Source organism: Carassius carassius, chromosome 13, assembly GCF_963082965.1.
Source record: "Carassius carassius chromosome 13, fCarCar2.1, whole genome shotgun sequence".
Taxonomy (NCBI): domain Eukaryota; kingdom Metazoa; phylum Chordata; class Actinopteri; order Cypriniformes; family Cyprinidae; genus Carassius; species Carassius carassius.
In genome coordinates, this window is record NC_081767.1 from 2,264,947 (window position 1) to 2,292,480 (window position 27,534).

The 27,534-nt window shown below is 38.6% G+C and overlaps 1 protein-coding gene across 8 annotated transcripts; it reads right to left on the reverse strand.

Moving 5' to 3' along the window:
- Positions 1–603: 603 nt before the first annotated feature.
- On the reverse strand, positions 604–27,534 carry LOC132155830 (Friend leukemia integration 1 transcription factor-like). 8 transcript variants are annotated; one of them, XM_059564548.1, is made up of 10 exons: positions 27,382–27,534; positions 24,863–24,950; positions 16,235–16,446; positions 15,979–16,130; positions 15,418–15,621; positions 7,879–7,947; positions 3,385–3,444; positions 3,081–3,143; positions 2,878–2,925; positions 604–1,976 (listed from the first exon to the last, which is right to left on the reverse strand). In XM_059564548.1, the coding sequence occupies exons 2-10, from the start codon at positions 24,899–24,901 to the stop codon at positions 1,447–1,449; spliced, it is 1,377 nt and encodes a 458-aa protein (XP_059420531.1). In that variant the 5' UTR covers positions 24,902–24,950; positions 27,382–27,534; the 3' UTR covers positions 604–1,446. The 8 variants fall into 8 exon arrangements, with proteins under 8 accessions (XP_059420531.1, XP_059420530.1, XP_059420529.1 ...); XM_059564547.1 differs by having other exon boundaries at positions 15,979–16,133; XM_059564546.1 differs by having other exon boundaries at positions 24,836–24,950.

The window sequence follows — 27,534 nt, forward strand, 5'->3', positions numbered from 1 at the left end:
AAAATAGCACAGTTCCTTCATATCTGAGAGTGATCCCTTAAAGAGATGAAAAGCTGGCAATTTTCAATCATATCTTTTTTCTTAATGCTACAAAAATACACAAGGGGAAAAGCTTGTATAACACTGTCCAAACACTTTTTTTAGGCACAGTAACACAATTTGGCTTTAAGGAATTCTTATGGCACTTTGGGAACCATTGCTTACGTAGAACAGATTGTCTCTAGGCATGTTTGGTAAGGCATTTGCAATATCAACTACTTATCAAAATAACTTTCTTATGGTCATGACAATGCACCAAGAACTTTAGAAAAGCATTTTCTGAAAAATACAAGAACACATTCATAAACTTATTGCCCATATGTACAGATACAAAACACCTACGTAGTACAAACTACCTTCAGTAACTGATAAAAAAGTTTGCATTTTGACCGAGGTCAACTCGTATTTACGTATGATTCTTAACACTGTCACATATGAAAATAGCTCTGCATAATTTATACAGTAAGATGCTTTTAATGCCTAGTAGACCTTTGTTCAAAAAAAATAATAATAAAGTACTAGCAAATAGGTCTGACAAACGCACAGCGTTCGCGAATCTCTGGTTTAACTGTTATTATGTTTTCTTTTCTTTCGAAGAGGTACTTCATGGTGCCCACATTCAGTTTTTTTAAGACAAAAATCTCATGTGAAATCAACACTTTGGCTGTTTTGAGATGAAATCGAGTTGATTTTCACAGGCCAATGAATCGGGACACCATGCATCAGAAATATAAAGCAGGTTTCAATCCTTTCACATCAACGCCATCAGCATAGAGGAGTGCTAAAGAAGAGTTAGAGAGTTTAGCTTGAGCCAGCTAGCCTGAGAAGCTCCTAATAAACAATCAGACGCCACGTCCTCCAGCGAGGAGGAGAAACGGCGCTTGAATGCCAACATTTTTTCCAGTTGCCAGATTTGCTTTAGAAAAGAGAGTTTCAGTCATGACTTAAGAAGAGAAGATAAACTCGTCTAACCAAGGTGGGTTTAGATAAAATCCAAAGGGAAGCAGGAACTAGGTCCAAAAATATAAACACTGGGATCACAATTGCATTAAAAACACAGGGTGAGTTTACAGTGATTCTTTTTTCGGTCGTTCACCGACTTCTACAAAATCGAGGTGGTCTTTATTGGCTAGAAGGGACTCTAGCCCATCGGTGCAGCTTTCGGATGTAGAAAGGCACAAGAAACATGCACACGCTCGCCAAAACACACAGCAACCCAACATCCTCCAATAAGTAGTACTCCATTTGAAAGAGGATCAGCCATTATTTGGTCCATTTTGGTCTACTTTCTCTTTCTTTTCCAACTTTTCGGCCAAAATCCCTCCAATTCCAGCTTCCTGTTTATGTCTTTGCTTTGAGTACAGTTCAAGTTTTGGCATACGGACAGCGGGGTGAAAGGTGAAGGTTTTAGTAGTAACTGCCTAGGTGGGGAGGCACATGTGAATTGGTGTGACGCGGCATGCTGGGATTGGGATAAATCCCTCCTGTCGGAGAGCTCCAGTATGGGTTGGTGTGCCCAAAGAAACTGGAGGATGTAACAGGCATGGAGGGAGGATGGGGTGAAACAAAGTTGACCTTCTGCTGGTGAGCGTGGTAGCTTTGCACATAGGGCAGGTCGGTTGGGTATTTGTACATGGTGGCCTCGGTGGGATGGGGCTGCAGGGCTTGAGCGATGCCGTGGAAATCAAACTTGTAGGCGTAACGCTTGCCGTGCACTTTGGTCATGATGTTTTTGTCGTAGTAGTAGCGCAGGGCACGGCTCAGTTTGTCGTAGTTCATGTTGGGCTTGCTCTTGCGCTCGCCCCAGCGACGTGCTACTTCGTCAGGGTCCGTCATCTTGAACTCTCCATTGGTCCCTTCCCAGGTGATGCAGCCGGCGTTGGCGCTGTCCGAGAGGAGCTCGAGCAGGAACTGCCACAGCTGGATCTGACCTGAACCTGGACAAACACACAGACACAGTTTTACTAGAGTCTAACAATAGATCCTCAAAGCATGGTGCTGGCAACACCAAGGTCATGGGTTCGATTCCCAGGCAAAGTGATAAACTGGTAAAATGCGTACTTTAAATAAAGTGTCTGCCAAATGCATAAATGTAAAATGTAATTATATAATATATCACTAAAATTTTTTCTTCTGATATTAGACTTAGAGTTAGATATTAGAGTTAGAGGTTAATGAAAAATAACATTTTACTTTAAACATTTTACATTTAATTCAAATTGTGACATGGTAATGGTGTTTAATTTACTAATAATTTCTGAGCAGTTTTATTTTATTATAGTGTATATACTATTATAGTTTTTTATTAGTTTATTTTAATTATGATTTAGTTTTTTGTAATTCTGTGCTGCTTATGTAAGTTAAACTAAAATAACCAACCAGCTGAAATTATTATTGTTTCTTTAATTTAACATTTATTTTATTATTTAATTATTATTATTTTTTTTTGCTTTGTTTTTTCAGGTTTTAATTTTAGTTTATTAACGAACCCATTTTCTTTTCAGTGTAGATGTGGATTTCATTTGCAGTGATTTAACTATCAACAAAAGCCATTTTAAGCAAAAATAACAATGGATATCCATTTTTATAAATGATGAGTGCCTAAATTCACATTTAAAATTATTGATTTAATTGTTTAGTTTTTTTTTAGTTTATTTGGACCAAATATTATAGAACAGAAATAGTATAGAATCAACCAATTCCTCATTATTGACCATAACATGAAAATAACCATTGCCAGAGTTTTTATGAAATATTAATATTTTAATACAATAAGTCCCTACATTTAAAAGGTGTTTCCAGATTGTAGTTTAAAATAGCAAGATTTCATGTTTTTACCTGGGTTGGCAAGTCGACTGCTAGTGGGTCCTAATATCTGGTAAGGATCTGAAAGGAGAGAGAAATTAATCTAGATGTGACCTTTGAACTGGACAAATTCCACAATTTAAAAGTCTTGAACCCGAGTTCCAGACAGTAGCTGAACTGGTCTTTCCAAATGCATACTGCACATATGATGATGGTGGCAGAGCGCTGCTGCTTACCGGGCTGAGGCCGAGTCTGTTCAGCGTTCTTGGACACGTTCTGAGACACCACTGTAGGAGAGCCTGAGAAATGGAAAGAAAGAGCGCCGCAGCAAGAAAGAAACAGAGAAAAAAAGTTAAGCACATTCGTCTGGGCGAGCAGACACACAAGTCTTCATCCAAAGAAAACACGGGCAATATCTGGCCCAAATGCTAAGCACTTAATGGGCCTCTTCAGTGTCCCTAAACCAAAGACGCTCAGTATTACTGTCCAGAAGAAAGCCTCAGAATCAAACACACTGTCTGATGGACGTCTGTCACTCACCTTTGCCGCTGTGCATGTTGTTTGACCAGCCTGCCCTCCGTACAGCATCATAAGACGCATCTGGAGAGAAGAGAAAAGAATATAAGGGACTTTCATAACCTGCTATTGTTTTCCTAAAGCTTTGGAAAATGTATTAATGTTCCTGAGACATTTTATTTGTACTGATTATAGTGGTTTATTATATCCCACTCAAAGTCCTCGCTCATATTCACTTTTTTTTTTTTTAAGGAACTCTCTCAAGCTGTCTGTGTGTGTATGAAAACATGAAGATGTGCTCCATCTGCTGGGTTTGACCTGACTGACTCGTGCAACATACTCGTGCAAGCACACAGAGACACTGAGAAACTTGCAGGAGAATCTGTTTGGATGTAAGAACTATATGATCGTAAGACTGTCTCTGTTTTTAGAGATCTCACAGAAACACAGATTGCAAGCACATTTTGAACACTAAGGTATATAACAGACTAAACTATATATATATATATATAGTTTGCAATCTGTTTATATATTTGCTTAAATATCTGCTTGCAATCTGTGTTTCATTCAATGCAACGCTGTTGTGGTATAGAGCAGGTCTTTTATCGTTAAAACTAAAACCATAATATATATATATATATATATATTAAACAAATATTATTCACAATATTACCAAAAACTATACTAGTATATCAATGATAATTATATAACACTGGCACTGAGAGTTTCTTTTTATTCTATTTTATTATCAAGTTTCATTAATATTATTATTATTATTATTATTATTATTGAAATTAAATGTAAATTTTTACTCTATTTTTTAAAATAATAACTTTTCATATTTAAGTTACTAATAGTCATTATTTTTTCTGTCAGATGTAGTTGATTTGTTACAATGCAGAATGTATGAATGAATATCCTCTTGAGCAAATTTATTAAAATGTCTTTTAAAATGGCAATATGAAAAGCATGCGTGCTTCCTCGAAGTTTTTTTTTTTTTAACTCTGAAAAGGCAACACTGTCTTCTTCATTCTCAAACATACTCTTAAAACATTCCCATCATGCCTTGCAGCACTGCAGTGATCCCTCTTTCACAAACGGAAATTAAGCAATGACTGGCACGAATCAAGTCTCTATATGCTGTAGATGGACGTTTGTCCTTGGCTCCGGAGTGAGTGTTTCCTCTAGGGCTTACAGGGGCTCTGTGTATGACCATATGAGAACGTAAGGGACCGGATCGGATCAAAACCCAAGAGACGGCCAAAAAATGTTGGCCCAATGCTAGTAAACTGAAATGATGTCTTTGAAAGTAACCTTTATGGAATGACTGTCCTTAGGGTTAAAGCTTTAGTACTGTACACAACTCCACCTGAACAGAGCCAAAGCGTTTGCAATGGTGACATAACACCGCCCTCTTCTGGTCACTGCACTGGAGATCTCCTCCAAGCTTTGGGTGGAACTATGAGACACTAACCTCTGAAGACAAAGAAAATGTTTGGTTTGGAAATAGCTGATAAAACTACATGGCCCACGTTTCAGAATCGAAACAGGATCTGCAGCCAGCGTTTCTCAGCAAAAGCAGAATCCAAGAGAAAGGAAGATGCTAATCTCTAAAAGCAGAGAGAGAGAGAGAGAGCATGACTTTCCCTGCTCCTGTTTCTAACTGAATCCACAGCCCAACCTGACTGAGAAGACAGAAGTACTACACCACAGACATTACTCTTAAAATACTGTAAAACAGTTTCATCTGCCATCTGTTCTGAGGCTTTTCAACATTATCCAGACCAAAGGAATGAGTCGCCAAATAGTGAAGAAAAGACAATACAGATTTGTCCACACAATACATATCGAGCAAATAAAATAAATAAATGAATCAATAAAATAAATGAATGGATAAATAGATAGACAGACATGCAGATAGATAGATAGAGCCGGAGAGAAGAGAAAACGAGAGAGAAAGAGAGAGAGAGAGAGTCCTGAGAGAGTTACGTTTCCTGCCTGCCGAGTCTCTCACACAACCTCTCTTTGTTTTACTGGCCTTTTTTTCCCTCGTTTTTTCATCCCCCTCCACCATGAAAAAACACACAGCGGCCAGGAGAGAAGAAGAGGGGTCAGGCCGCGATGAGGAGAACAGAGAGAGATGGAGAGCAGACCATACACATCATCGGACTTCACAAAGAAAACAGCGGCGGTGGCCATCGCTACTGTCTGACAGAGCGAAGAGAAAGACAGCTGGATGCGACTGCGAGATCTGAACTCCGGAGGAGCAGCGAGGCCCGTGTCCCTAATTCAATCACATCAGAGCTCAACTGTGAAACAAGAGACAGACGTGCATCTGGGCGACCGCTCCTGATTCAGGGCCATACATTTAGATCTGCTTCACTAATGAATGCTTTAGCATCGTGTGCTGTTCTGGGAACGCAGAAGGTGTATGAGGCAGCGAGAAGAGAGTTGAGTGTTGTTGGTGTGCTGTGTTTGGGTGTGGCGTCTCCTCAAGAGACCAGACTGCTGCTCTCTAGTCAAAACAAGGGAGCCGTCTAGACTAGCTCAGCTTTTAAACAGCACTGAAAAAATCCAATGTATGTGGCCATTTTTAACCAAACCAGCATCTATAATGCGATTCTATTTTTTGTCCATGTAGTGGTTTATAAAGGACGCACTCTTGCACTCATGCTTAACAGAAGAGAGAACGCAGTGCAACTCACAGGCTCTGTTCCAGAAATCTAGTGAGCTGCCCTGTTGTCTATGCCCTACAGACAGTTTCCCAAATGAAATGAAACCTCAGAAAGTGTGTTACTGAACTTACACTTCAGCAATACTGAAATTACTATAAAAACACATAGTAGTACTCAAAAATAATGAGAAAAACGGTACTGTAATTCAAATATTTTGTCTGTATATATATAGACGTTTTTAGCTAAATGTTAATTTATTCAGAAATGACACTTTGCATTTTTCAGAAGTGACAATAAAAAACTTCAACTTTCTCTTCATCCAAAAATCCTTAAAAAAGTATAAATTTCCTCGAAAATATAAAGCAGCACAACTGTTTTCAACATTGATGATAAATAGAAATGTTTCTTGAGCAGCAAATCAGCATTTTAGAATGATTTCTGAAGGAGCATGTGACACTGAAGTAATGACACTGAAAATATGGCTTTGATCACAGGAATAAATTACATTTGAACCGATATTCATGTAGAAAATAACTATTTTAAATTGTAATAATATTTCACAATATTACTTTTTTTTGGTTTTCTGTATTTTTGATCAAATAATTGCAAACTGTGTGGGCAGAAGAGACTTTCAAATCTTTAAAAAAATCTCACTGAACCTACATTTCTGAATGATAGTATGAAAAATCGAATACATACATACATAGGCATCATAATCATGCTTGATGATTACCTTTAGGAACAGGCTTTGGATGCCTTAAAATGCTCACTTAGATTGAAGCTGGGCCATTTAGGACACTAAAACCGAAGACCAGTACTTGAGATCAGTGTAGTATGGCATTAACTGCTCTAAGTGTTAAGACTATTAATCAGGATTTATCTTTAACTACCCGTGAGAAATTGGCTTAGATAAAACTGGCCTGAGATGAAAGGCTAAGTGAAAATAAATCCAGCCCATAAATCTTGCTATCAAACATTTAATCATCAGCTGATAAATGGAGACCTGTTCAATTGCCACTTTTTGAGGAGTTTATCATTTTTATGCCTTGGATTAAACGCACAGCTCAAGGGAAGGTTTATGGATCACTACATTTCAAATTCAGAGATATTTAAGAATTGTAGAAAGGACGCTCAAGAAGTTTTCTCATGAAACACAGTCACTTTGATTGACAGCTGTGAGAAGAAGGTCCCAACCGTCTCAGCATTATCTTATCTTCAAGCTCACTGTGCTAATGACCCTAATATGAGTAGAGAACAGGTGGTCTGTCTTCTGGCTTCTATCAGGCCAGCCGGTCCTCTGCTGTGCTCTCAGGACTATCTCTGTTATTGCAGTCAAAGCGGACCGTTCTCCAGAGACACTGTCAAATGTTTACTTGAATGGTTTATGCAAACTGATTTCCTTGATGAGTTTGAGAGTCTGATTTCATTTGGAAGTGTATCTTGTGTTTTCATTGGAAAGTACACAAGTAAATTACATAAATGAAGTGTAATTTCTCTCTACTCTTTCTCTGTGTGTGTTCATGTCTCTCTCTTTCCTGCTCGTGGCTTTTGTCTTACTAATTGTCTCTGTGCTCTGAGAGCCTGTGCTGTCCATGCTCAGGTGGAAATTGAATGGTTGACTCTTTTTATTTGTGGCACACAAAGACAGCACCTGCTTGGTGCTTCGCCTCGGCCTTGGGCCCTGCTCTGATACAAACTAGAAAAAGATGGAAAGAGGGGACAGATGAAAGGATAAGACTCACTTCCTCATGTCTTATCCATATGCACTGTTTACCTAAAGCACCTTTTGTTTTTATTATTATTATTATTATTTTTTTTTTTCAGGACAATCAGTGTGTCATACCGTCTTTGGCAGCCAAGCGAGGAGACTGGTCGTTATGAGATGCTGTGTTGTATGATATGGATGAGCTGCCTGCAACACATAAAAAAAATAAAATAATAATAATAATAAATAAAGATGTTAGAATAATATAGATAGATAGATAGATAGATCGATAGATCGATAGATAGATAGATAGATAGATAGATAGATAGATAGATAGATAGATATGGACTAACCTAACTTTTGGATTAAAAATGTAATTAAAAAAATGAACCCAACAGCTGGGTTAGTCAATGTTTGACCCATGGACATGTGAACAGTTTTTTTTAGAGTGTGTGTATTTCATACTGTTGCATAAACAACAATTTTAGCATTTGCCATTTTGGCCATGAAATTTGTACCTATTGGACTTTCTTTGTGTTGCTTGTATCACACAAAAGAGAGCATCTTTTATAACAAGGCACTTCATCATGCATCAACCATTTCTGGCTGATTCTCAACATTCATTTCTCTTCACACAAGCTGCTCCGTTTTGTCATTACAATCCAAACACAATCTACACTTTGCACAGAGAGAGGCATTCATGTGCAGTCAGACAGTGTTTTCAGTCAGCCGTCCCTGAAGCGCTCTCTTAATTTTAGCTGCTTTAACTCATAAATCAGCGCAAAGGAAAACAGAAGGAAAATTGCACTGGCAAAACACTAGTCTCCCTACTGTGGACGGAGGGCTGATGGTTACAATGGTGGGATTTCAGCAGATGCAGAAGGGAACGAGGAACGGGAAGGGGTGACATTTGGCATTTTTGTGATCTTTGAGTGTTTTATCATACATGTGTCAGTATTCGTGTATGGAATTTTTAAAGACAAATATATATTTTTGTGTATGAGTGTGTGTGCGATTTATTCCTTTAATCTACATGAAGTTAAATAGATCGGAACAATCATGGACAAGCGTGGACAGTCTATGTATCGTTTTATACAGTATATTGTTTCATATATCAATCTCTCATAAACATTTTTCAAAACTTTCAAAATGACACACTTTGCTTTTCTAGTTAAAAAAATGTTGAATACATTTCTTTGGATTTTAGCTCATACTTTTGGATTGCTTCAGACCAAATTTTGAATTTGAAAGTTGAATTAGACTTTAACCATTATTCTTAATTCAGATCTAAATGGTGCAGAAGCCTTCCATGAATATCATGAGGACTGCATGCCATTAAAAACACAATAGTTTAAAAAAAGCTATTTTTTCCAAGAATTTTAGCCTTATAATGAGGTCATGAAACTTTAGTTTTTATTACAACCACCAGACAGTTTTTTTTTTTTTTTTACTTGAAGCACTAAAAATAAAATACATTTAATAGAATTCAGAAACTGGAAACAGTTCATCACAGAAGAGTAAGCACTTATTTTCTGTGCATATCCAAACTCACTCCTAGAAACGTTCTTGCACACACACACACACAGAGCTCTGCTCCACTCCTGCAATGAAATTCCAACAAATTCTCAAACTGCAGCCAAATTGAAAGCAGATTGGTGAGTGGGCGGCAATCACTAATAAAATCTGAATAACTGACCAACAGCAAAGTCAAAACAAGACCTCCTCCAGTACCACTGAGCTCCTGCATCACCGGACACTGCACCCGCCGTTCACATTCACCAGCTCTGCATCTATGTGCTGTATGAATGTGTATGAAATGATTACACTGCGGACTGTCACACCGGAAACAGTCTGCGGGATGATGGAGGCATGTGGCTTCACAGGCAAGGATATTGTGGCTACTAAGATTGCACCTAAATCAACAATTTATAGGATCATCAAGAACTTCAAGGAAAGAGGATCAATTCTTGTAAAGAAGGCTTCAGGGCGTCCAAGAAAGTCCAGCAAGCGCCAGGATGGTCTCCTAAAGAGGATTCAGCTGCGGGATCGGAGTGCCACCAGTGCAGAGCTTGCTCAGGAATGGCAGCAGGCAGGTGTGAGCGCATCTGCACGCACAGCGAGGCGAAGACTTTTGGAAGATGGCCTGGTGTCAAGAAGGGCAGCAAAGAAGCCACTTCTCTCCAAAAAAACCATCAGGGACAGATTGATCTTCTGCAGAAAGTATAGTGAATGGACTGCTGAGGACTGGGGCAAAGTCATATTCTCCGATGAAGCCCCTTTCCGATTGTTTGGGGCATCTGGAAAAAGGCTTGTCCGGAGAAGAAAAGGTGAGCACTACGATCAGTCCTGTGTCATGCCAACAGTAAAGCATCCTGACACCATTCATGTGTGGGGTTGCTTCTCATCCAAGGGAGTGGGCTCACTCACAATTCTGCCAAAAACACAGCCATGAATAAAGAATGGTACCAAAACACCCTCCAACAGCAACTTCTTCCAGCAATCCAACAACAGTTTGGTGAAGAACAATGCATTTTCCAGCACGATGAAGCACCGTGTCATAAGGCAAAAGTGATAACTAAGTGGCTCGGGGACCAGAATGTTGAAATTTTGGGTCCATGGCCTGGAAACTCCCCAGATCTTAATCCCATTGAGAGCTTGTGGTCAATCCTCAAGAGGCGGGTGGACAAACAAAAACCCACTAATTCTGACAAACTCCAAGAAGTGATTATGAAAGAATGGGTTGCTATCAGTCAGGATTTGGCCCAGAAGTTGATTGAGAGCATGCCCAGTCGAATTGCAGACGTCCTGAAAAAGAAGGGCCGACACTGCAAATACTGACTCTTTGCATAAATGTCATTTAATTGTTGATAAAAGCCTTTGAAACGTATGAAGTGCTTGTAATTATATTTCAGTACATCACAGAAACAACTGAAACAAAGATCTAAAAGCAGTTTAGCAGCAAACTTTTTGAAAACTAATATTTATGTAATTCTCAAAACTTTTGGCCACGACTGTACATACATGTACACACACACACACATATATATATATATATATATATATATATATATATATATATATATATATATAATATAGCTAAAATATTTAATTTTGTTTTACAGTAAAATACTTTTAAATGTACTTCTTAATGTAAATGTACACATTTGTTTGTTTGTTTGTTTTATTAAAATTACAGTACTTTTTTATTTTTTAAGTTAGGGTTTTGTTTTTGTGGTCTTTAAATTTAAAAGTCATGTTTGTTTTCATAACAGTGTTTTATATTTGTGTGTATGACACTATGTGCACATCTATATATTAGTATTTACCTCAGCTTGTAGAAAAGCTAAACTTTTGTTCTTTAGTACCTGTCTTTTTAAGGTCATTGACAGTATGTAATAAAATTAAAAACTATATTTTTGTAATTTGGTATATTACCATATTTAAGTTAAATATTCAGTCATGTATACTTTTTTTTTCTCCCACTCATCTGTACACTCATAAAGATTCAGAAAGTTTCATTTCAGTGATCAGTTCTTGGAAAAAAACAATTTTGTGTGTGAAGAACATTTAAAAATTCCACTTTAAAGAACCTTTAGTGGAATGAAAGATTCTGTGGAGGTTAAATACAACCAACAATGACAATAAAGAACTTTTATTTAGAAGAGTGTGAAGCATGGAATTGTCACTTTCATATTTTATTTATTTATTTTTTTCACTACAAATTCACATTTAGTAATTTTTTGTATTTTTTTTTTATAAAAAGTGCATAATTTAATTCAACGGGGTCCAATCTGTTGCTTTGGACCTGTGTTTTGGAACATTGACTTTAATTTTACGAAAAAAAAAAAATCATTGAGACATTTTTGAAAATATCTCCTTTTGTGTTTCAGAGAAGAATAAAAAGTAGTTACATGATATGAGGGTGAGTAAATGATTTATGGTGGGGAGAACTAGGTCTATTCATTTAAAGTCAAAAACAGTTTTCTTTTTTTCTTTTTTTTGGCTGAGAGTAAGTAGCCTCTGGTAGATGGGACCATCTCTTTTATTATTATTTGATTTTGACTCGGGACATGTTCCAAGGCAATACAAATGGTGGAGTGAAGGATTAGGAACCATTTCTTCTGTTTCCAAAACACACAGGCTAAATCAAAGAAAGAGCGGAAGGCAGATCCACAATGCCTTGGCGCGTAAGCTCCGGCTCAGTCCCGGGGCAATCCTCCCTAATGAAAACTCCAAAACCAAGTTCTCTTCAAAAAAACAACACCTGACAGCTCGCAGAAAGGCTGGGCTCTGCCCTGCGACGCACAAAGGCTCTCTGTTATACCCCGAGTCTGTATGCAGGCCCACAGTCTGGCCACCAGCACAAAACCGTTGACACCCACGGAATAAAGTTCCCATTACCTCACAGCAGAATCCATCACTATTTTTTAAGGAGGACCGTTTTAACCGCTGTTGGGACTCCACCCACCTCAGTAGCGGGCTGTTGTCATAATGTTTAGATGGCCCAGCTGAACTCGACATCCCAGCAAATTGCATCTAAATGCGACCCTTCGGAGAAAACGTAGCTTTGTTTATCGATGCAATTCTCGTGCAAACAATTCGCACACAGCATGTCCTCCCGACATTTCACTTACAGATGGCACTGATGTTTTAAAGTGGATGAGTGGACTTGAAGCTGTGGGATTCTTGCCAAAACATGCGGGGAAATAACATAAGAAATGCTCTGGAAGAGAAATGGGCCAAGATGGCTCTGTTGTAAATTAGGGATAAACTTTCCCGTGCAGTGTGTAGGCAGGGGCCTCGCTGGCCGTCTCCTGAGGCCATGCACCTGGGCTTCATCTCTCTGAGTCTGGGGCCGAGAGCGCTCAGGGGGAGATGCTCTGGATGGGATAGTTGCTGAAATTCCGAATCATTGTGACTCTGCCAAACCAAATGCGTCCGGTAAAAGTCAAGCAGGTGGTGCGAGATAGGAGCCCTCCCTACTAAAGCATTCAAGTGAAATAAGGGAGCATACTGTTCAAACTATTAAAAAAGTATTTTATAAAAAATAGCTGTAAACTTGATCTCAGTGTGGTTTGAGTGACTGTGCCACGGCGTGGCTAAAAACAATGACAGCAGCCATGTGGAATAAACTAGGCTCCATTTCTTGCATGGATAGTCATGCATTAAACAGTTACAATTACTTCCAAACGTTTCACTGTTGTGGTACAATTATTACAAGCTTTTCTAAAAAGTTTGGGAACTATTTATCGGTCAGTTGCTTGGCACCTCATAAATAGTCATAAACAGTGTTCGAATTTTGTCAAAGCTCTTGGGGGGTCCCCCCCCCCACCCCACCCAAAAAAACAACAACAACAACAACAATAAAAAAAAACGAATAATATATTTGTATTTATTTATTTCATATAATAATATAATTTCATTTACTTGTGAATTTCATTTACTTTGTGTTTCAGAACATGATTTTTTTTTACAGCGGAGCATTTACTATATGTAAAATTAAATAAAAATCTATATACTTTGAACAGTGCACATGTAGGCATTTTATTTCATTAAAAAAACTAATTTATCTTGAATCTAGTTATATAACCCTTTCATATTTTCAAGCGGAAGTTGACATAGTTGGGTAAACTTCTATAGGAGTGAATGAGAGACTACATTAAATATATTTTGTCACAATAGTGTTTCTAAGAGGGAAAAAATAGAAAGAATTTAATATGATTACGATGCTGATGACCATTAATCAATTTCGATCTCTTGATTCACTATCAATTCACATGAATAGGCCTACTGTACTTACTTTTCTTGGGTTAAATTCCGTATTTTCTTGCATGAATTAATATTCACTTGTGTGTGCTTATACGAGTATCTTTTCAAAATGTATCACTTGAAAATGTAGTGTTTGATCATGTCTAAATATTTATTCGAATGCAAAACTAAAATAAAAAAAATAAGCAGTTAGGACCTGCAATACTCTTTTGAGCAACTAGACTAGATACATGAATATTTATTAGAGTGGGTAAAAAATGGAATTGCAAATGGAAATTATTATTTTCTGAAAATAAAAATATTTTCTCTGCTGAAAACACCCAGCCGTGAGCGCTTGAGGGCGCTTTTTGTGGGCTGCGTTTTTTTTTTTCCAGTTTAGAGCTTTGGTTGCTACGATACGGAATAACCGCTAAACTGTTACTTGTATCTGATTTGGTAGATAATTTTTTTCTTACTTAAATGCTCTGGATGCTCAGGAACCAGCAATATTAATTCCTATTTCATTTTTCTTGTTGCGCTTGTTTGACACGTCATTGTAACAAAATAACAGTTGTGACAGTTGATTGGTGTGGAATTTGGCCCGCCCCTCCTGCGCTCTGATTGGTCAGCTGACTAGAAAGTGACAGTGATGCGCGTAGCGTTTTATCCAAAGTTGAACATTCTTCATCTCTCGGCGTGAGAAAAAACGCCCGAATGCTCAGCACGCTCCTGGCGTTTAAAAAAACGCTGCATCTGAAAAAATACGCTATCTGCGGGGAAAACGCTTTGGTGGACACGCGGCCTTAAGGTTACTAGATTTAAAATTATTTGTTTAATTCAGAATGGGTGCATTGCTAGCTTTATCCAATAGTGAGCTAGCGTCATAAGATTAAAAAAAAAAAACTATTGACAGACCAAGATTATAATAAAAGTGAATGTCCAATTCTAAGATAAATTCTTATTCAGTATCAGTAAATTAGGTGTACCAAACAATCATAAAACAAAGAAATATTATCTTACCCTCATCGTGAGGTAAAATAATGAGAAGGATCACTCTGTCAGCCAATCACACAGCGATGTCGCGCCGACAGTCTGTAAATTCCTTCAGAAAACAGCGTGTGCCGCACTTGAGCGTATTTTCAGACGCACAACTAATTTGAAGTAGCTTTTTATGGGAGCGGCAGCACAATACTTTGATAAAAAATATAGATAAGGCTATGTCAAATATTGTTTCTATTTTAGTTTTAATGAAAAACCAGGGAACCCTCCAAGGTCATTTTTTTGGGCCTTATGGGGTGTCCCTTGATGCTTATGGGGGGTCCCGGACCCCCCCAGCCCCCCCTCAATTCGAACACTGGTCATAAAGAAAATATAAACAATGCTCTAGAATGTCTTCGGAGTGTGAGATTAGTTATTTTATTATTTTCTATGTCTTATACACTATCAGAAAAAAAGAAAAAAAGATACAAAAGCTGTCACTAGTGCAGTCTCCTTTCAAAAGTACACTTGTGTATCTTATTTACCTCTAAATGGTGCAAATTAGTACCTTAAAGGTACATATTTTTATCTTTTGAAAGGGTACACTCTCAGAAAAAAGGGTACAAAAGCTGTAAATGTAATGGTACACTTTCAAAATGTACACTTGTGTACCTTATTTATCCCCATAATTAGCATTTTTTTGTGCCTAAAAGGTACATATTAGTAAATAAATGGTGCATATTAGTGGCTACCGTTCCAGTGACTGCTTTTATATATTTAGTTTTTTCTTAAAGTGTATCACCCCAGTGATAGTTATTCCACCAATTATTTTCTGAGAGTGTAACACAAATAGTAAAATGTTAGGGTTTCAATAAATTCTGACATCATAAAGTGTCACATAGAAAAACAGTGTGCTAGTCTCACAGGAACACAAAGAGGTGGTGGACTTACTTTCCCTGAGGTAATTGAGATGTGAGAGCAGGACCTCCGTGTTATAGCCGCTGGTTAGTCTCAGGAAGTCCTCTTTGCTCATCTTGCACAGTTCTTTTCCATCTGTGTTGTGGAACATGGCTGTGTCCATCTCCTGAAGACCATACTCTTTAATGGCCCAGTCTAACCATTGCCGCACATGGTCTGGAGACCAGAGAGAAGGGTCTGAGAAGGAAGTAAAGACAACGTAGGGTAGAATCAGGGATTAGATCGCTAACAAGCAGCTTTCATTGGTTTAGGTGTGAAAATTTACTCTAATATCACCATTACGATTTGGGACAATTTGAGGTTGACTAAATTATGACTTTTTTTTTTGTCAAATATTATTATTTATTATTTTAAAATCAAATATTATTTTGGTCTTTCCACTTTAACGTTTCTCTTTTAATATAATGTGTTACTTGCTCTTTCTTTGCAATTAATTGTGAAATTGAATAGCAATTTCTGAGAGGATTCATGCCTGTATTTATTAAAGCTGTGTGCCGTATAAATGCAGCATTCAGTACACAGTCATGTGAATACCTGCTGGGACGATAACTCTCCTCTCATTGGTTGTCATGTTTGGGGGCGGAGCACACTTCTCATCCATGTAGCCAGTATAGTTCATCTGAGATGCGTCGGTCCCACCCACCATTTTATTGCATTTACCCACACTACAGTCCACCGGGGACTCTCTGCTAGAAAGAGAAAATACAAAAATTGCTTAATAATGCTTATTTCAGACGAAACAAATCACCAATACAGAATAATGGTTTCAAATGAGACTTTTAAGCCCTACCTGGATCCATTAATGTGGTCATACTCTCGTTTGACGTGAACCCGGCCGGGCTGGCTGATCCACTCCTGCTGAGGGGCGATAGGGTTGATCTTGTGAGGCTGACCGTAGTCCTGTGCGCCGGACGCAGTCATGTCTGTCTTGGGTAAGGGAGCAGCAGCAGCGTACGGAGGCTCAAACAGAGACTGGTCTTCACTCACCACTGATAGCGCCTCCTGGAGGAGACAACGGGCCCAACACTGTATCACTGTTTCTCATTAAAGAACAGAGCAAATGATAAAAATGACTTTCAGTTGATCATGTGAAACCAGAATTAAGCTGAACAAATTGTAAATTGTTTTAGCTGAAGGGCAGAATCGCAGATGCTGGGTTCAAATGAAGCAGTGCAATTGATTGCTAACACATCGCTACACCACTGCGACGGATACGGGAGGAACGGCTTGAAGTCAACATGAAATGCAACACGTTTTACGTTTTTAGAAAAAAAAAGTAGAGAAGGATTTTTCCATTGAATTACAAAGCAGAATGAGGTCAGTTGGTTGAAGGGGAGGAGCTAAAAACAGGGATTTGTGATGTCAGCAGAAAGGAAATTTGTTTCAGAGCTGAAGGAAGTTATTGTGTTTTGATAAAAGATTATGAATCGATTATTTTTCTTGGAATAATGTGCACCTGAAAAGAGCATTATGAAAGTGAATAGGGTAGTACATATCGATTTCATGTGGACCTTAATGTATCAGGTGGTTTTTAGAAAGTACTGCTACTACTGCTAATAAAAATAATTTAGTCACATGCTTTAGTGTTATGACTGTCTACACTCAAAAATAATAATAATAATGGTGTAGAAAAGAGCTCATTGAGAAAATGCCAGTAAATTTAAAATAAATAAATATATAAATAGCAAATTTCATATTTTTTTTTTGTTTCATTAAAAAGACTGAAATAGTATTTTCTTGTAAAACATACTCCGATAATCTTTATGTTTATTCACAACTTTGACAACTATTTTTTTACAGTGTACACTGAAACACTTTTTATTCAGAAATTGCTAGAAAATTTCACAGTTACAAAGAAACTGCAAGTAACAAATTAAATTAAATATGAACAGTTTTAGTGAACATTTTGAGGGAAAAATAGTCATTAAGCTCAATTCTGACTGTTAAACCTTAAAAAGCATTTCAGAACCTGGTTTTCAGTAAGTAAACATTTTTTTTCTACTTCATTTCAGTTCATTTAATTTCATATTTCCATGTGATATTCAATAAGAAAACAAACATGTAGAGTACGTCTTGGTTTAATCCAGTGGGAATCACAAAGCAGAATGAAGTCAAGAGGTTGAAGGGGGAGGACTTGAAGAAAGTAGAAAGGAAAGTCATGTAGGAGGTGAAGTTGTTGTGTTTTGGTCAAATATAGGCTTTAATCCCGCCCCTCCCCAGCTGTTGTTATTGAGAAAATAATAATACTAATAGTTAACGTATAACAACCGTTAACGTCACATTGACCACAAAACCTTTTGTTTTGGAGAAGCATTTCAAGATGTGACTCTCAATTAGTACAAGATCTCTTAGTCTTGCTCATGACTCATATATGAGACAGAACAGAGGCAGACAGATCTGTCCAGGGTCACTTCTACATTTGCTCTCATTGCAGGCGCTCAGCTGGGGTGATGTCGTTTTATTAAAGAAAACAAACGCGGCAGACTGGCCCCTCTGGAGATAGCAGCATCTACATGTGTCTCAGTCAAACCTTTCTTTCGCTTTCTAAAAACTTGAACCAATCGCCTAGATTTCCAGCTGTTATTTCAGTTACAAACATCTGTGAAACCCTTAACATGCAGTCACCAATGCATAGATTCATCACACACACACACACACACAAAATACTGAAGATGAACAATCACAAGCCATTGAAAGATGTTAATTGTTGAGTGAGTTTAGAACTTTGATACGGTTTGATACCAAAGGAACGATTTCTTCTTTGCATCTTTTATAGAAATACTTTTCATGAAGCATACAGCATCCAAATATCAATCTGAGAGCATTTGACAATTCATATTGCAGTTTTTTACAGATTAAGGGGATCATGGGACACTCTCTTAGCTATTCTTTTTCGATCTTTGGGTTTTGAACTTTGGTGACAGTCGTCATCAATTTGACCAGCGTCCCGCGGACAGTATCGGGGCGACCCACAGCAGCAGCCTGTGTCATGATAAGTATTGCAGAGCTAAGGAATGCCTTCATGGTGCCAGATAAGACCAGAGCTGCTATTATGACTGTTACACGTTACTTACACGCAGACATATCAGCCTCCACCATATAATTCATGATTGGCAGTCAGTCGTTCCCAAGATTACAGAGGGTTATAAAAATAGAAAAAATCTAATTCCACACTCATGCTCATACATACGTACAGACAGGCCTGTCAAAAGGCGAAATTCATAATCTCTATGAAACAGAGAGCTAGGCGATGGTCAGAGTACAAGTGTGAGCTTCTCGTTACAATGAGGCTAAAATACTCACAAAGGTGCTATTTTCCTTAGGCTATAAATTGGCCGTGGCTTCATGGCTGGCTTAAACCGTCCAGAACCACAGGCTGTAGACTTATGGTGAGGTACGCCAACAACTGAACACACTGCATAAATAATACATTATGCAACCGTATGTTATGATTCTCACTGGAAAGGAAATTTCGGGAAATTTCATATTCATAAAATGTCATCATCACTGCTCGTCCCCGAGAGGATGCGTCATTCATTCAGGATATGCCTTCAGGACTTAAGAGCACAGTGCTATTTTATACAGAGTGCATTCCTGTCTTTTGTTTCAGGAGGAAAAGGAAACCTGACAGGAAACCAGACTGTGTGGAACAGGAAATACCCATGGACTGAGACGCCCTCGTCGTCGGCGACTAAAGTGTACAGTTACACCTACATCAAGAAAGCTATACGTGTCAAATTCCAGCGAAATAACACACAGATTCCTCTAGATTACATTAATGCTACAGTAGATACAGTACACTTATAAAAACTAATATATGATGACTTTTCAAGTGGGTTGCACTTTCATATTAGGAGTATTTTATACACTATGTTCTTACATTAAACTTTAAAGCATGTCAGGTTATGGTTATGGTCATACAAAATAATAAATAAACAATAAAGATCATAAATGAAACAGAAAACAGAAGATAGGGTTCACAGAACAAGGGTTAGCTAGGGTTTTGTGTGTGTGTGTGTGTGTGTGTAACTTAGAAATTATTTATGAATTAATTATCGATTTAATTATGCATGCAATTATGTATAATTATATTACTACTACTACTAATAGTTTGTAACAGTAATACGAATATGGTTTGTTTATATTTAACAGCCAATCACAACAGTACTGATCATATAATAATAACAAACACTAGATTTGCATTTTTCAGACCATCAATTCTACAAGGATTTGCATATGATGCTGCTGCATTAAAATCATTCTTCTTCTGTCCCCAGTCATCCCAGTGGAATCTAAACAGTCTATTTAACATGATAACATCTAACACAAGCATGGTGTCTACGACCCCAAACATATACCACACCCAAAACCACTTATATGACCGCAAAATGAGGAGGGTTTGAATCTGCAGCCCTCCCCTCCACACAAGAGTCAACAATCAGTCAGAGATCTTCACCTTATTTGATGCTCAGAAATATTTATTTCAAATAGCCTAGCCTACTGTTTTTAATCAAAGATGCGGATTATTATTATTATTATTATTGTGATTTTAAATATAAAACTATCGAAAACGCAGAGTAACGGTGTGGACCACACACACAACTAATTATTCTAAGTAGAGCGCGTTTCCTTAAGTGTTAACAACCCATTCAGTATACTGTATAGCAATTATTATTAGTTATCAGAAGAAGGAAGTTGTGGAGTAACATTTTATTGTGGGTGGGCTCGGCGTTTAAACTATATGAATGTTTGGAAAACCTCGGCACGGTGCCACTCCAATTGCGCAGTCACATCTCCAGCCTAAAGCTGTATGATTTACACACACCACTGCACTGCATTCACACGCGCGCGTCACGGTACACTGGAGAGCATCGTCGAGCGCCGGACTTTCGCGGTTCTAACCCCCTTTTTTTTTTTCTTGGCGAAGCAGCTTAACTCCATCACAAACAGCGGATCTAGCCGTGCGTCCTCACGAGCGCTCTGAACGCTCGTATCCTCCGCGATAGTTTTCAACTTTCAACAAAAGTTTCGACGAAAAGGAAAAGGAAATTTGGAGAGAGAGAGAGAGAGAGAGAGAGAGAGAGAGAGAGAGGAGGAAAAGCGCAGCTCGGAGCGCCTGAAAAGTCCCAGACAGGCAGAAATACAGGCGTCTAAGAAAAAAGAATAGAAAGATCCCTCTCCTCATCTCTTACCTTAATAGTTCCGTCCATTTTGCGCAATTTTCAGTGGAGCCCGACAATATTCCAAACATGACACGCGTCTGAATTAATTCCAGCTCTCGATGTGGCGGAGAGACAGAGACCGTTTCGCCGGATGGTTTTTTCTTCTAAATTTGGGAAGTGAAGTCACTGCGCTTGAGAAGGAAGCCGTGTGTGTGTGTGCGTGTGTGTGTGTGTGTCACTGGCCCTGCCTTCATTACGGCAGCCAAAGCAGGATATTTGTCCCGAGAAGATAAGACACCAAAACAATAGTGTTTCTTTCCTTTGCACATGTTTTTGCCTGGGAATATTTACAGAACGCCTGCCAGCTCTTTACATTTGTTGCGCTTTTTCCGACATTAAGGTACGCGGTTCGGTAGAAATTGGTAGAATCTCTGTTAATAATAATAAATAATGCATTTCAAATAAAAATGTACATGAAGCTGATAAAAAAAAAAGATACATCTTATCGACTTTTTACATTAACGCGGGTTTATAGCTTACAAGATCGAATAAGCGTCTAAACTATAAAATAAATGTCATCATATTAGGAGCCGTGTTCTGCGACAACGGGAAGCGCGAACTGGATCTACCTATGGTGAAGTGAAGGATGTGACGAGTCTGTCCGAACTTCTTTCGCTTCAATAACGTTTTTCGTGAATAAAACCGAAGCGCGCGGAGTCGGTCTGCTCCACACGTGTGCGCGCCTCTGAATGCACATGAACAGAATATCTCCAGCATAAATCTCCGGCTGGATATGGATCATATAGAGGCTGATACCTCTCGTGTGCTTGCTGTTCGGCATTTCGCAAAATCAATAACATATGGCCTCACATTTTTTCATGTCTTCATGGGAAATGATGGGAATCGTCTCTATTCTAGACTACATTTACTGTACATTAAATATTTACCATCGTCCCGAAAAAGTACTCAAACTCTATAAAACATTATATAAAACACGGATTTTGCAGTGTCAAAATTTTGCATCAGTATAATATTCCAATAATACCATTATATGTCTTTAAATACACTGCTTGTGATTCCCTTTACCAAATGCAGAGTCTCCACCCCTACTGCCCTCCTCTCTATTACCGAGCGCACTCTAGACGCGCACCCATCCCAAACCGTGACCAGACACCCGGATCCCGAGACCCCCTGACCGAGAGGACCACGCCTAGGGGAGCGAGACTGAGTCTGCGCCGGCTGGCTTGCACGGATCGCGACAAGGGGGTCTAGAGGGGGAGAGGTCCCCTCGAGAGCGCCACATCTGGATCCTGCTAGGGGTCAAGGCTTCTCCTGCCTGAGGCCTGCACAGTAATTAACGGAGACACCTTGTTTAACCATTTCGAGTCACGGCCCCTCTCTCGTGCACAGAACAACACTGGCTTTTATTTCACTCAAATACAATATATTAATCAATTCCTGCGTTCTGCATTCTTGTGGAAGGTGGAGGAAGCTACTGTAGCTGACAAAGCGGAAAGATGGTATTTGTGTTTTAGTTCGAATTATCCGTTTACCCATATTTAAACTTATTTATGGCTAAGTAATACAGATTTGGATCATCAAATCAGGTTTGGGACGTGTATGCGAGCTGCAGTGCAAGGGTGGACATCATTTTCAGAGAACGTGGGACTTAATAGCTGAAACATATGTTTCTCTAGAGGGGCCGCTTAGACTCTACCATTCTTTTAATTAAAACACCATTCTCTCTGAGCGCATGACGAGACGGAGATCTGCCGGAGAGGGTCACTAATGACAGTATAATTATGTTTTATGGTCTCTATATCAATTACTATAAATGAGACGTCCCTTAACTTGAGACTAAACTATATATCAGATAAATAGTGAACACAAGCATTTAATTCAAAGTCATGAACTGCGAGTTAAAGCAAAGTAGCCCATATTGATATCGTAGATCAGTATTCGTGATGACAACAATCTTGTCTTGCTCTGTTTAGACATCATCTGCTTATCTAAACCAAGGCTTTTTCCAGAAACAGTGTGTAGCCTATTCAACTCTCAAAATGTAATGATAACTTGAAATGTAGTTTTATTTATGGCGCAAACATCTTCGTGAAGTGCATCATTAAACCTAGGAAAATCAGCCTCTTTTCCCGCGTGGAACTAGCCCAGGTCATTACGAGTCCAGCGGTAACAAACATTTTGGAAGGCCAATAAACAGATGCATGTTGGTTTATGTAGTGAGCCGCGGAACATCTGGCTCGACGCTGGAGCTTGACAGCCAGGCATTTCTCCCAACCACGACCTGTGGGAAGCAGTGGCCGACGCTACTGGAAAAACCCTGAAGTGCTGGAGTAAGACTAACCCAGACAGAGACCAGAGGCTTCCTCATCTTCAAAAGGAAGAAAGAAGAAAAATGGTGTGGGAACAACATGGTAAATGGACTTTCGACCATACAATTACATAACGGGCTACTGGACTCTCCATCCATCCATCCATCTATTGTATGGTTCTACGAGAAATACTCTTCTCATCTTGTCCTGACAGTCACGAACCGCTGTCCTCACGAATCACACGAACAAGTAAAAAAAAAAAAAAATGAGAGAGAGAGAAATACTGCAGCACACAACAGCAAACTGTCTGGCCTCCTGCTCCGGGCCATAATTAATTTGAGATTTATTTTTATTGGAAAGCTCCAGTCTCAACCGGCCTTAACCAAACAAAAACCTTAACCTGTGGCTTCGCCTGAATGAAGCTGAATATTTCTCTCAAACTGGCCTTTCTTGAGGCGTGCTGAGGTAAATCCCCTTTCCCGCTCAAATTCTGCCTGCCAGCAACAACACCCAGATATGATCGTTTAAACCCAGTCTCATGAAAGTGCCTATCAATGCCACGACTTTCTATTTCTATTTGGCGTGCTATTTACTCGCCGAACTGATTGGCCTGCATATGAAGCGCAATGGTTAGGATTGGGGGTGGGGTGTGGGGTAGGTGCGTCTTATACAGGCGTAACTACGTATCATATGCACGCCAAAGTCAATTCCTGCGTATAAAAAGCACGCCAAATACAACAGCTTGATTTTGGATGTATTAGAAGAATTGTCTAATGCAGACACACCACGAGAGTGTTTATAAATAAGAATAGATAGAAATCATAAAACATAATAACAATAAAAAACAAAATATTCCCAGAGACTTCTATTGCTCCATTTTAGTGTTGTTTATACGTGGCCCAGCTCCACTGCCACGCAGCGCACTATTTATTATTCAGTCTGTGGAGAGAAAAAAAAGCTGGATTTCAAAGAGAAGGTTTTCCCTCTACATTCCTTCGCTGCTAATGTCTCGAAACAAATCGAGGACTGTTCGTGGGACTGTGAAACGCAGCCCCTCTGTGGAGGAACACAAACTATAGCGTCTGCATGAAAAGCTCCCTTATGCAGGGGGCAATAAGTCTCCATAACATAACAACTCGGCTCTGGAAAGTATGCTGATTGTAAAGATATAATGAATGACTTTAGCAGGCACAATACTTCATTTTCATAACTCTGTCTGTGCGCTCTGCACTAAGCCTTTTGATATAATAAAGTTATTGCCGTGGCACTTTGCCATAGATAACCATCCAGATATGCCAATGTACATTTCAGCCTCTGAAAGAATGAACAGTGATAAAAACAACATACCGTTCATAAACTAGTAGCCTATATTTCTTCATGTTAGTTTCAGAAAGTGAGCTTTTCAGTCTAGGTGACATAATCAATGTAGACCCAGGACCCATCTGTTGGAGATATTCCTGAAACAGTTCGAGCTCTGGAAACTTCCCTATGCATGGATGGTCGAACTTAGTTCTTGCAAAAACAGATGTCTGCCATTTGCAATGTTTACATTCTTAAAGACCATGTCGAGAGAGAGATAGAGAAAGAAAGAAAGCACCAGTCAAATAAAATAATATGCAATAAGTAATATTTGTGAAGGTCAGAGATGGCCTGTCCATTCGTTCAATGGCCGGATGAAATGTAAGACTAAGCTATACAGACAGTGTAGTAAACTCTACCAGATGTTTTGCAAACCAATTAACCAATTCGTCAAACTAAACGTCCTTCATGCATCATTCATTTTAAGTCAAATATGACGAGAGGTGATTTTTTTTTCAAGCTGTTTACATCAGTCATCTATGAAACTGGAAAGAGGAAAAAGGCAATTTAGAAGTTCCACTCTGTTTCCTCCGACATTACCTGCTCGTAGTGATGATGTTGTCTTACCTTGACGTAAGACGACGTGTCGGGGACGGTCTGAAACATTTTCACTGGACAGAGAGCCCGGAAATGTGGGATGTTCACTTCACGGCCCCTTTAAAAAACACAAATCCACGGGTCACCTTAGAGGAAACTAGTTTAATTAGTCAAAACTAACAAATAAATATACCAGAGTTAAACGTCTATAACAATAATGCTAATTATTATTAGTAGCCTATTATTATCATTATTTTTTTTTAGAAAAAGAGCAAATTTAACCAAATTAGGCCTATTTCTTAATTCTGATTTAATTCCGACTGCAGGCCTTAAGACAACTGTCCCACATTAAGCTCGGAAATGTAACTTAATTCCATCTGCTAAATTCCGAACATTTCCGAAAGCAAACGATTGCATTAATTATTTTTGAGCAATTCCTTGATTTCCGTCTCTCACAAATCTGCACAAAAAAAGAAGAAAAAAAACTTTTTATTTATTTGTATTATTATTATTTATCTGAATGACACGGATTCTCCTCCGTGAGCATATTTCCCTTCGCCATGCCAGTTCTTCTCAAAATTGATTTCCGTCTCAGTTTCTGTGGAATGCATTTCCTCATGCCCTGCAGAGATATTTTCATTTCGACAGAGAGAAGCTCGTTTTTCTGCATTCTCTGTGTTTATCTGTATCGTGTATAATTGTAAGATCATTCGCAGCGCAGCAGTTCTTGTGAACAGTATGAGCACGTTGGTTTCCAGTTAAACCACATCTAGTATAATCTAAACAGAGAGGTCAGATCTGGTTCATGAGCTTGTATGAGGGGCACGAGCGTACATCACCGTTAAACAGAGCTGCATTCATTCCTCAAGAATTGTAGCCTATACCTTTAATCCATCCGAAGGATTTTTATTTATTTATTTATTTATTTAATTCATTGATTGCACAGACCTCTATTTCAGGTAGCATATTTCGGCTACAGGTGGCAGCACATGCAGAATTAATATAATTAATAATAATCATTTTGATATTTTATACTAGAACAATCAAAACATCAGATATCGATTTTTGCTTTTCTCGTTCCATTTCTTTATCTTTCGTTTTTGAATGTGCTTATGAGACAAGGCTGTACAAGATAAGTCAATTTGTGAATTCTATAGACCCAGCTCCTTTCACGTTCAGAGCAGCCACATATTGAAACACTTTTCGTTTTAATAAGTGTAGCTTACAGAGTCTGGGGTGAAAGGGCAGCTCGGGGACGGTGTCTTTGGCCTTTGCTTCGGTGTGCAATCACAGAGCAGACTGGCATTAGCATTATTTAACATTCCACAGCCGTTCAGCAGCACTATGAAAATAACTGATGGCCAATCAAAACACAGCAAGAGAAATAAAGAAACATAGCCTACCAGAACTTTATTTCTCGCAAATCGTTCAGATTGTTCCATTGACAATTGTCTGTTTTAAAGATTTCTTCTTCTTTTAGAGGCTGTAATCATTAAATGAGGATTTATCATGAACAGCGGTGTGACAAGAATGAACTATTGCATCCTGATCTAGTCTAAAATAGATAAATAAATAAATAAATAAAACCTTTCGTTTGTTTGTTTCAGTTGTGAACTCAAAAAAAAAAGAAAAAGGCTTTTCTCAACCAATTAATTTTTCTGAACAACTGCAAAAATATTCATAACATTCATGCATCGTTATATCTGCATTTGTTTCAACCCATTATTACTGTAATTCCTGTTATTATTGTTCAAGTTTTTTGTGTCAATACAACTTTATTAAACACAAATTAACAGGTGTAGCACATTTATGACTGCAGGTTGCCACTTTGGTTTTTTTTTTACTTACAATCGCAGCCAATTCTATTTTTTACTTAACTTCTGAAATATTTATTTTAATTTGTGCGTGAATTCACGACCAGATGGCACATGTGATTGCTTGTTTACACACTTTAAATTAAATTGAATAACGTTTCAGTAAACGGAAAACGTAGAATGATGGATCAGTGCAACTCTGTAACGGTGGAAATTAAAATGCATTCGTCAGTTGTCGGTAAGGAAAGAGATACCTGAACATACTGACCGTGATGAATAAATCAGGAGTCTTATAATTCGCTCGATTTATATTCGCAGGGTCAGACCTCGGGCTCCTGCGGGCGAGAGCTGGGCTCGCCTCATAAACATTCCCGAATGCATCCAATTTCTAAACGGTAAAAGAGCATAGAATTCCGCATCTGTGGCCAATTAAGTGACTGGAGGCTCAACAGGACTTTTAAGTAACTGCATTGCATCTCCTCCGAAGAGGACCAAGAGCGTCTAGTGTTTCACTCGAAGCGTCTTGTCTAGCGTCTTTCTCGACTGTCAGCGCATTGGAAACCAGCAAAGAAGCGACATACCAAAGTGGACAAGGAAATCAAATCATTCGCTAATGAAAAATAGCACCACGTGCATGTGTTTATATCCCGAGAAAATGATGCTTGTATAGCGACAAAACTTTCTAATCAAACTGAGATCAGAAAGAACGCGTGAGCTCAAACACACAATACTCACCTGTCTCGTTTCTGTCACTGGGTATTTCTGAACTCTTTTCCAGTCTTAAATAATTAGTCCCGTCTATGAGAAAGTGATTGTCATGGATAAGTGTGAGTTATGTGGAGGAGGCGTGGGAGGAGGAGAGGAGGGATGTATGAATGGGGAAAGAGA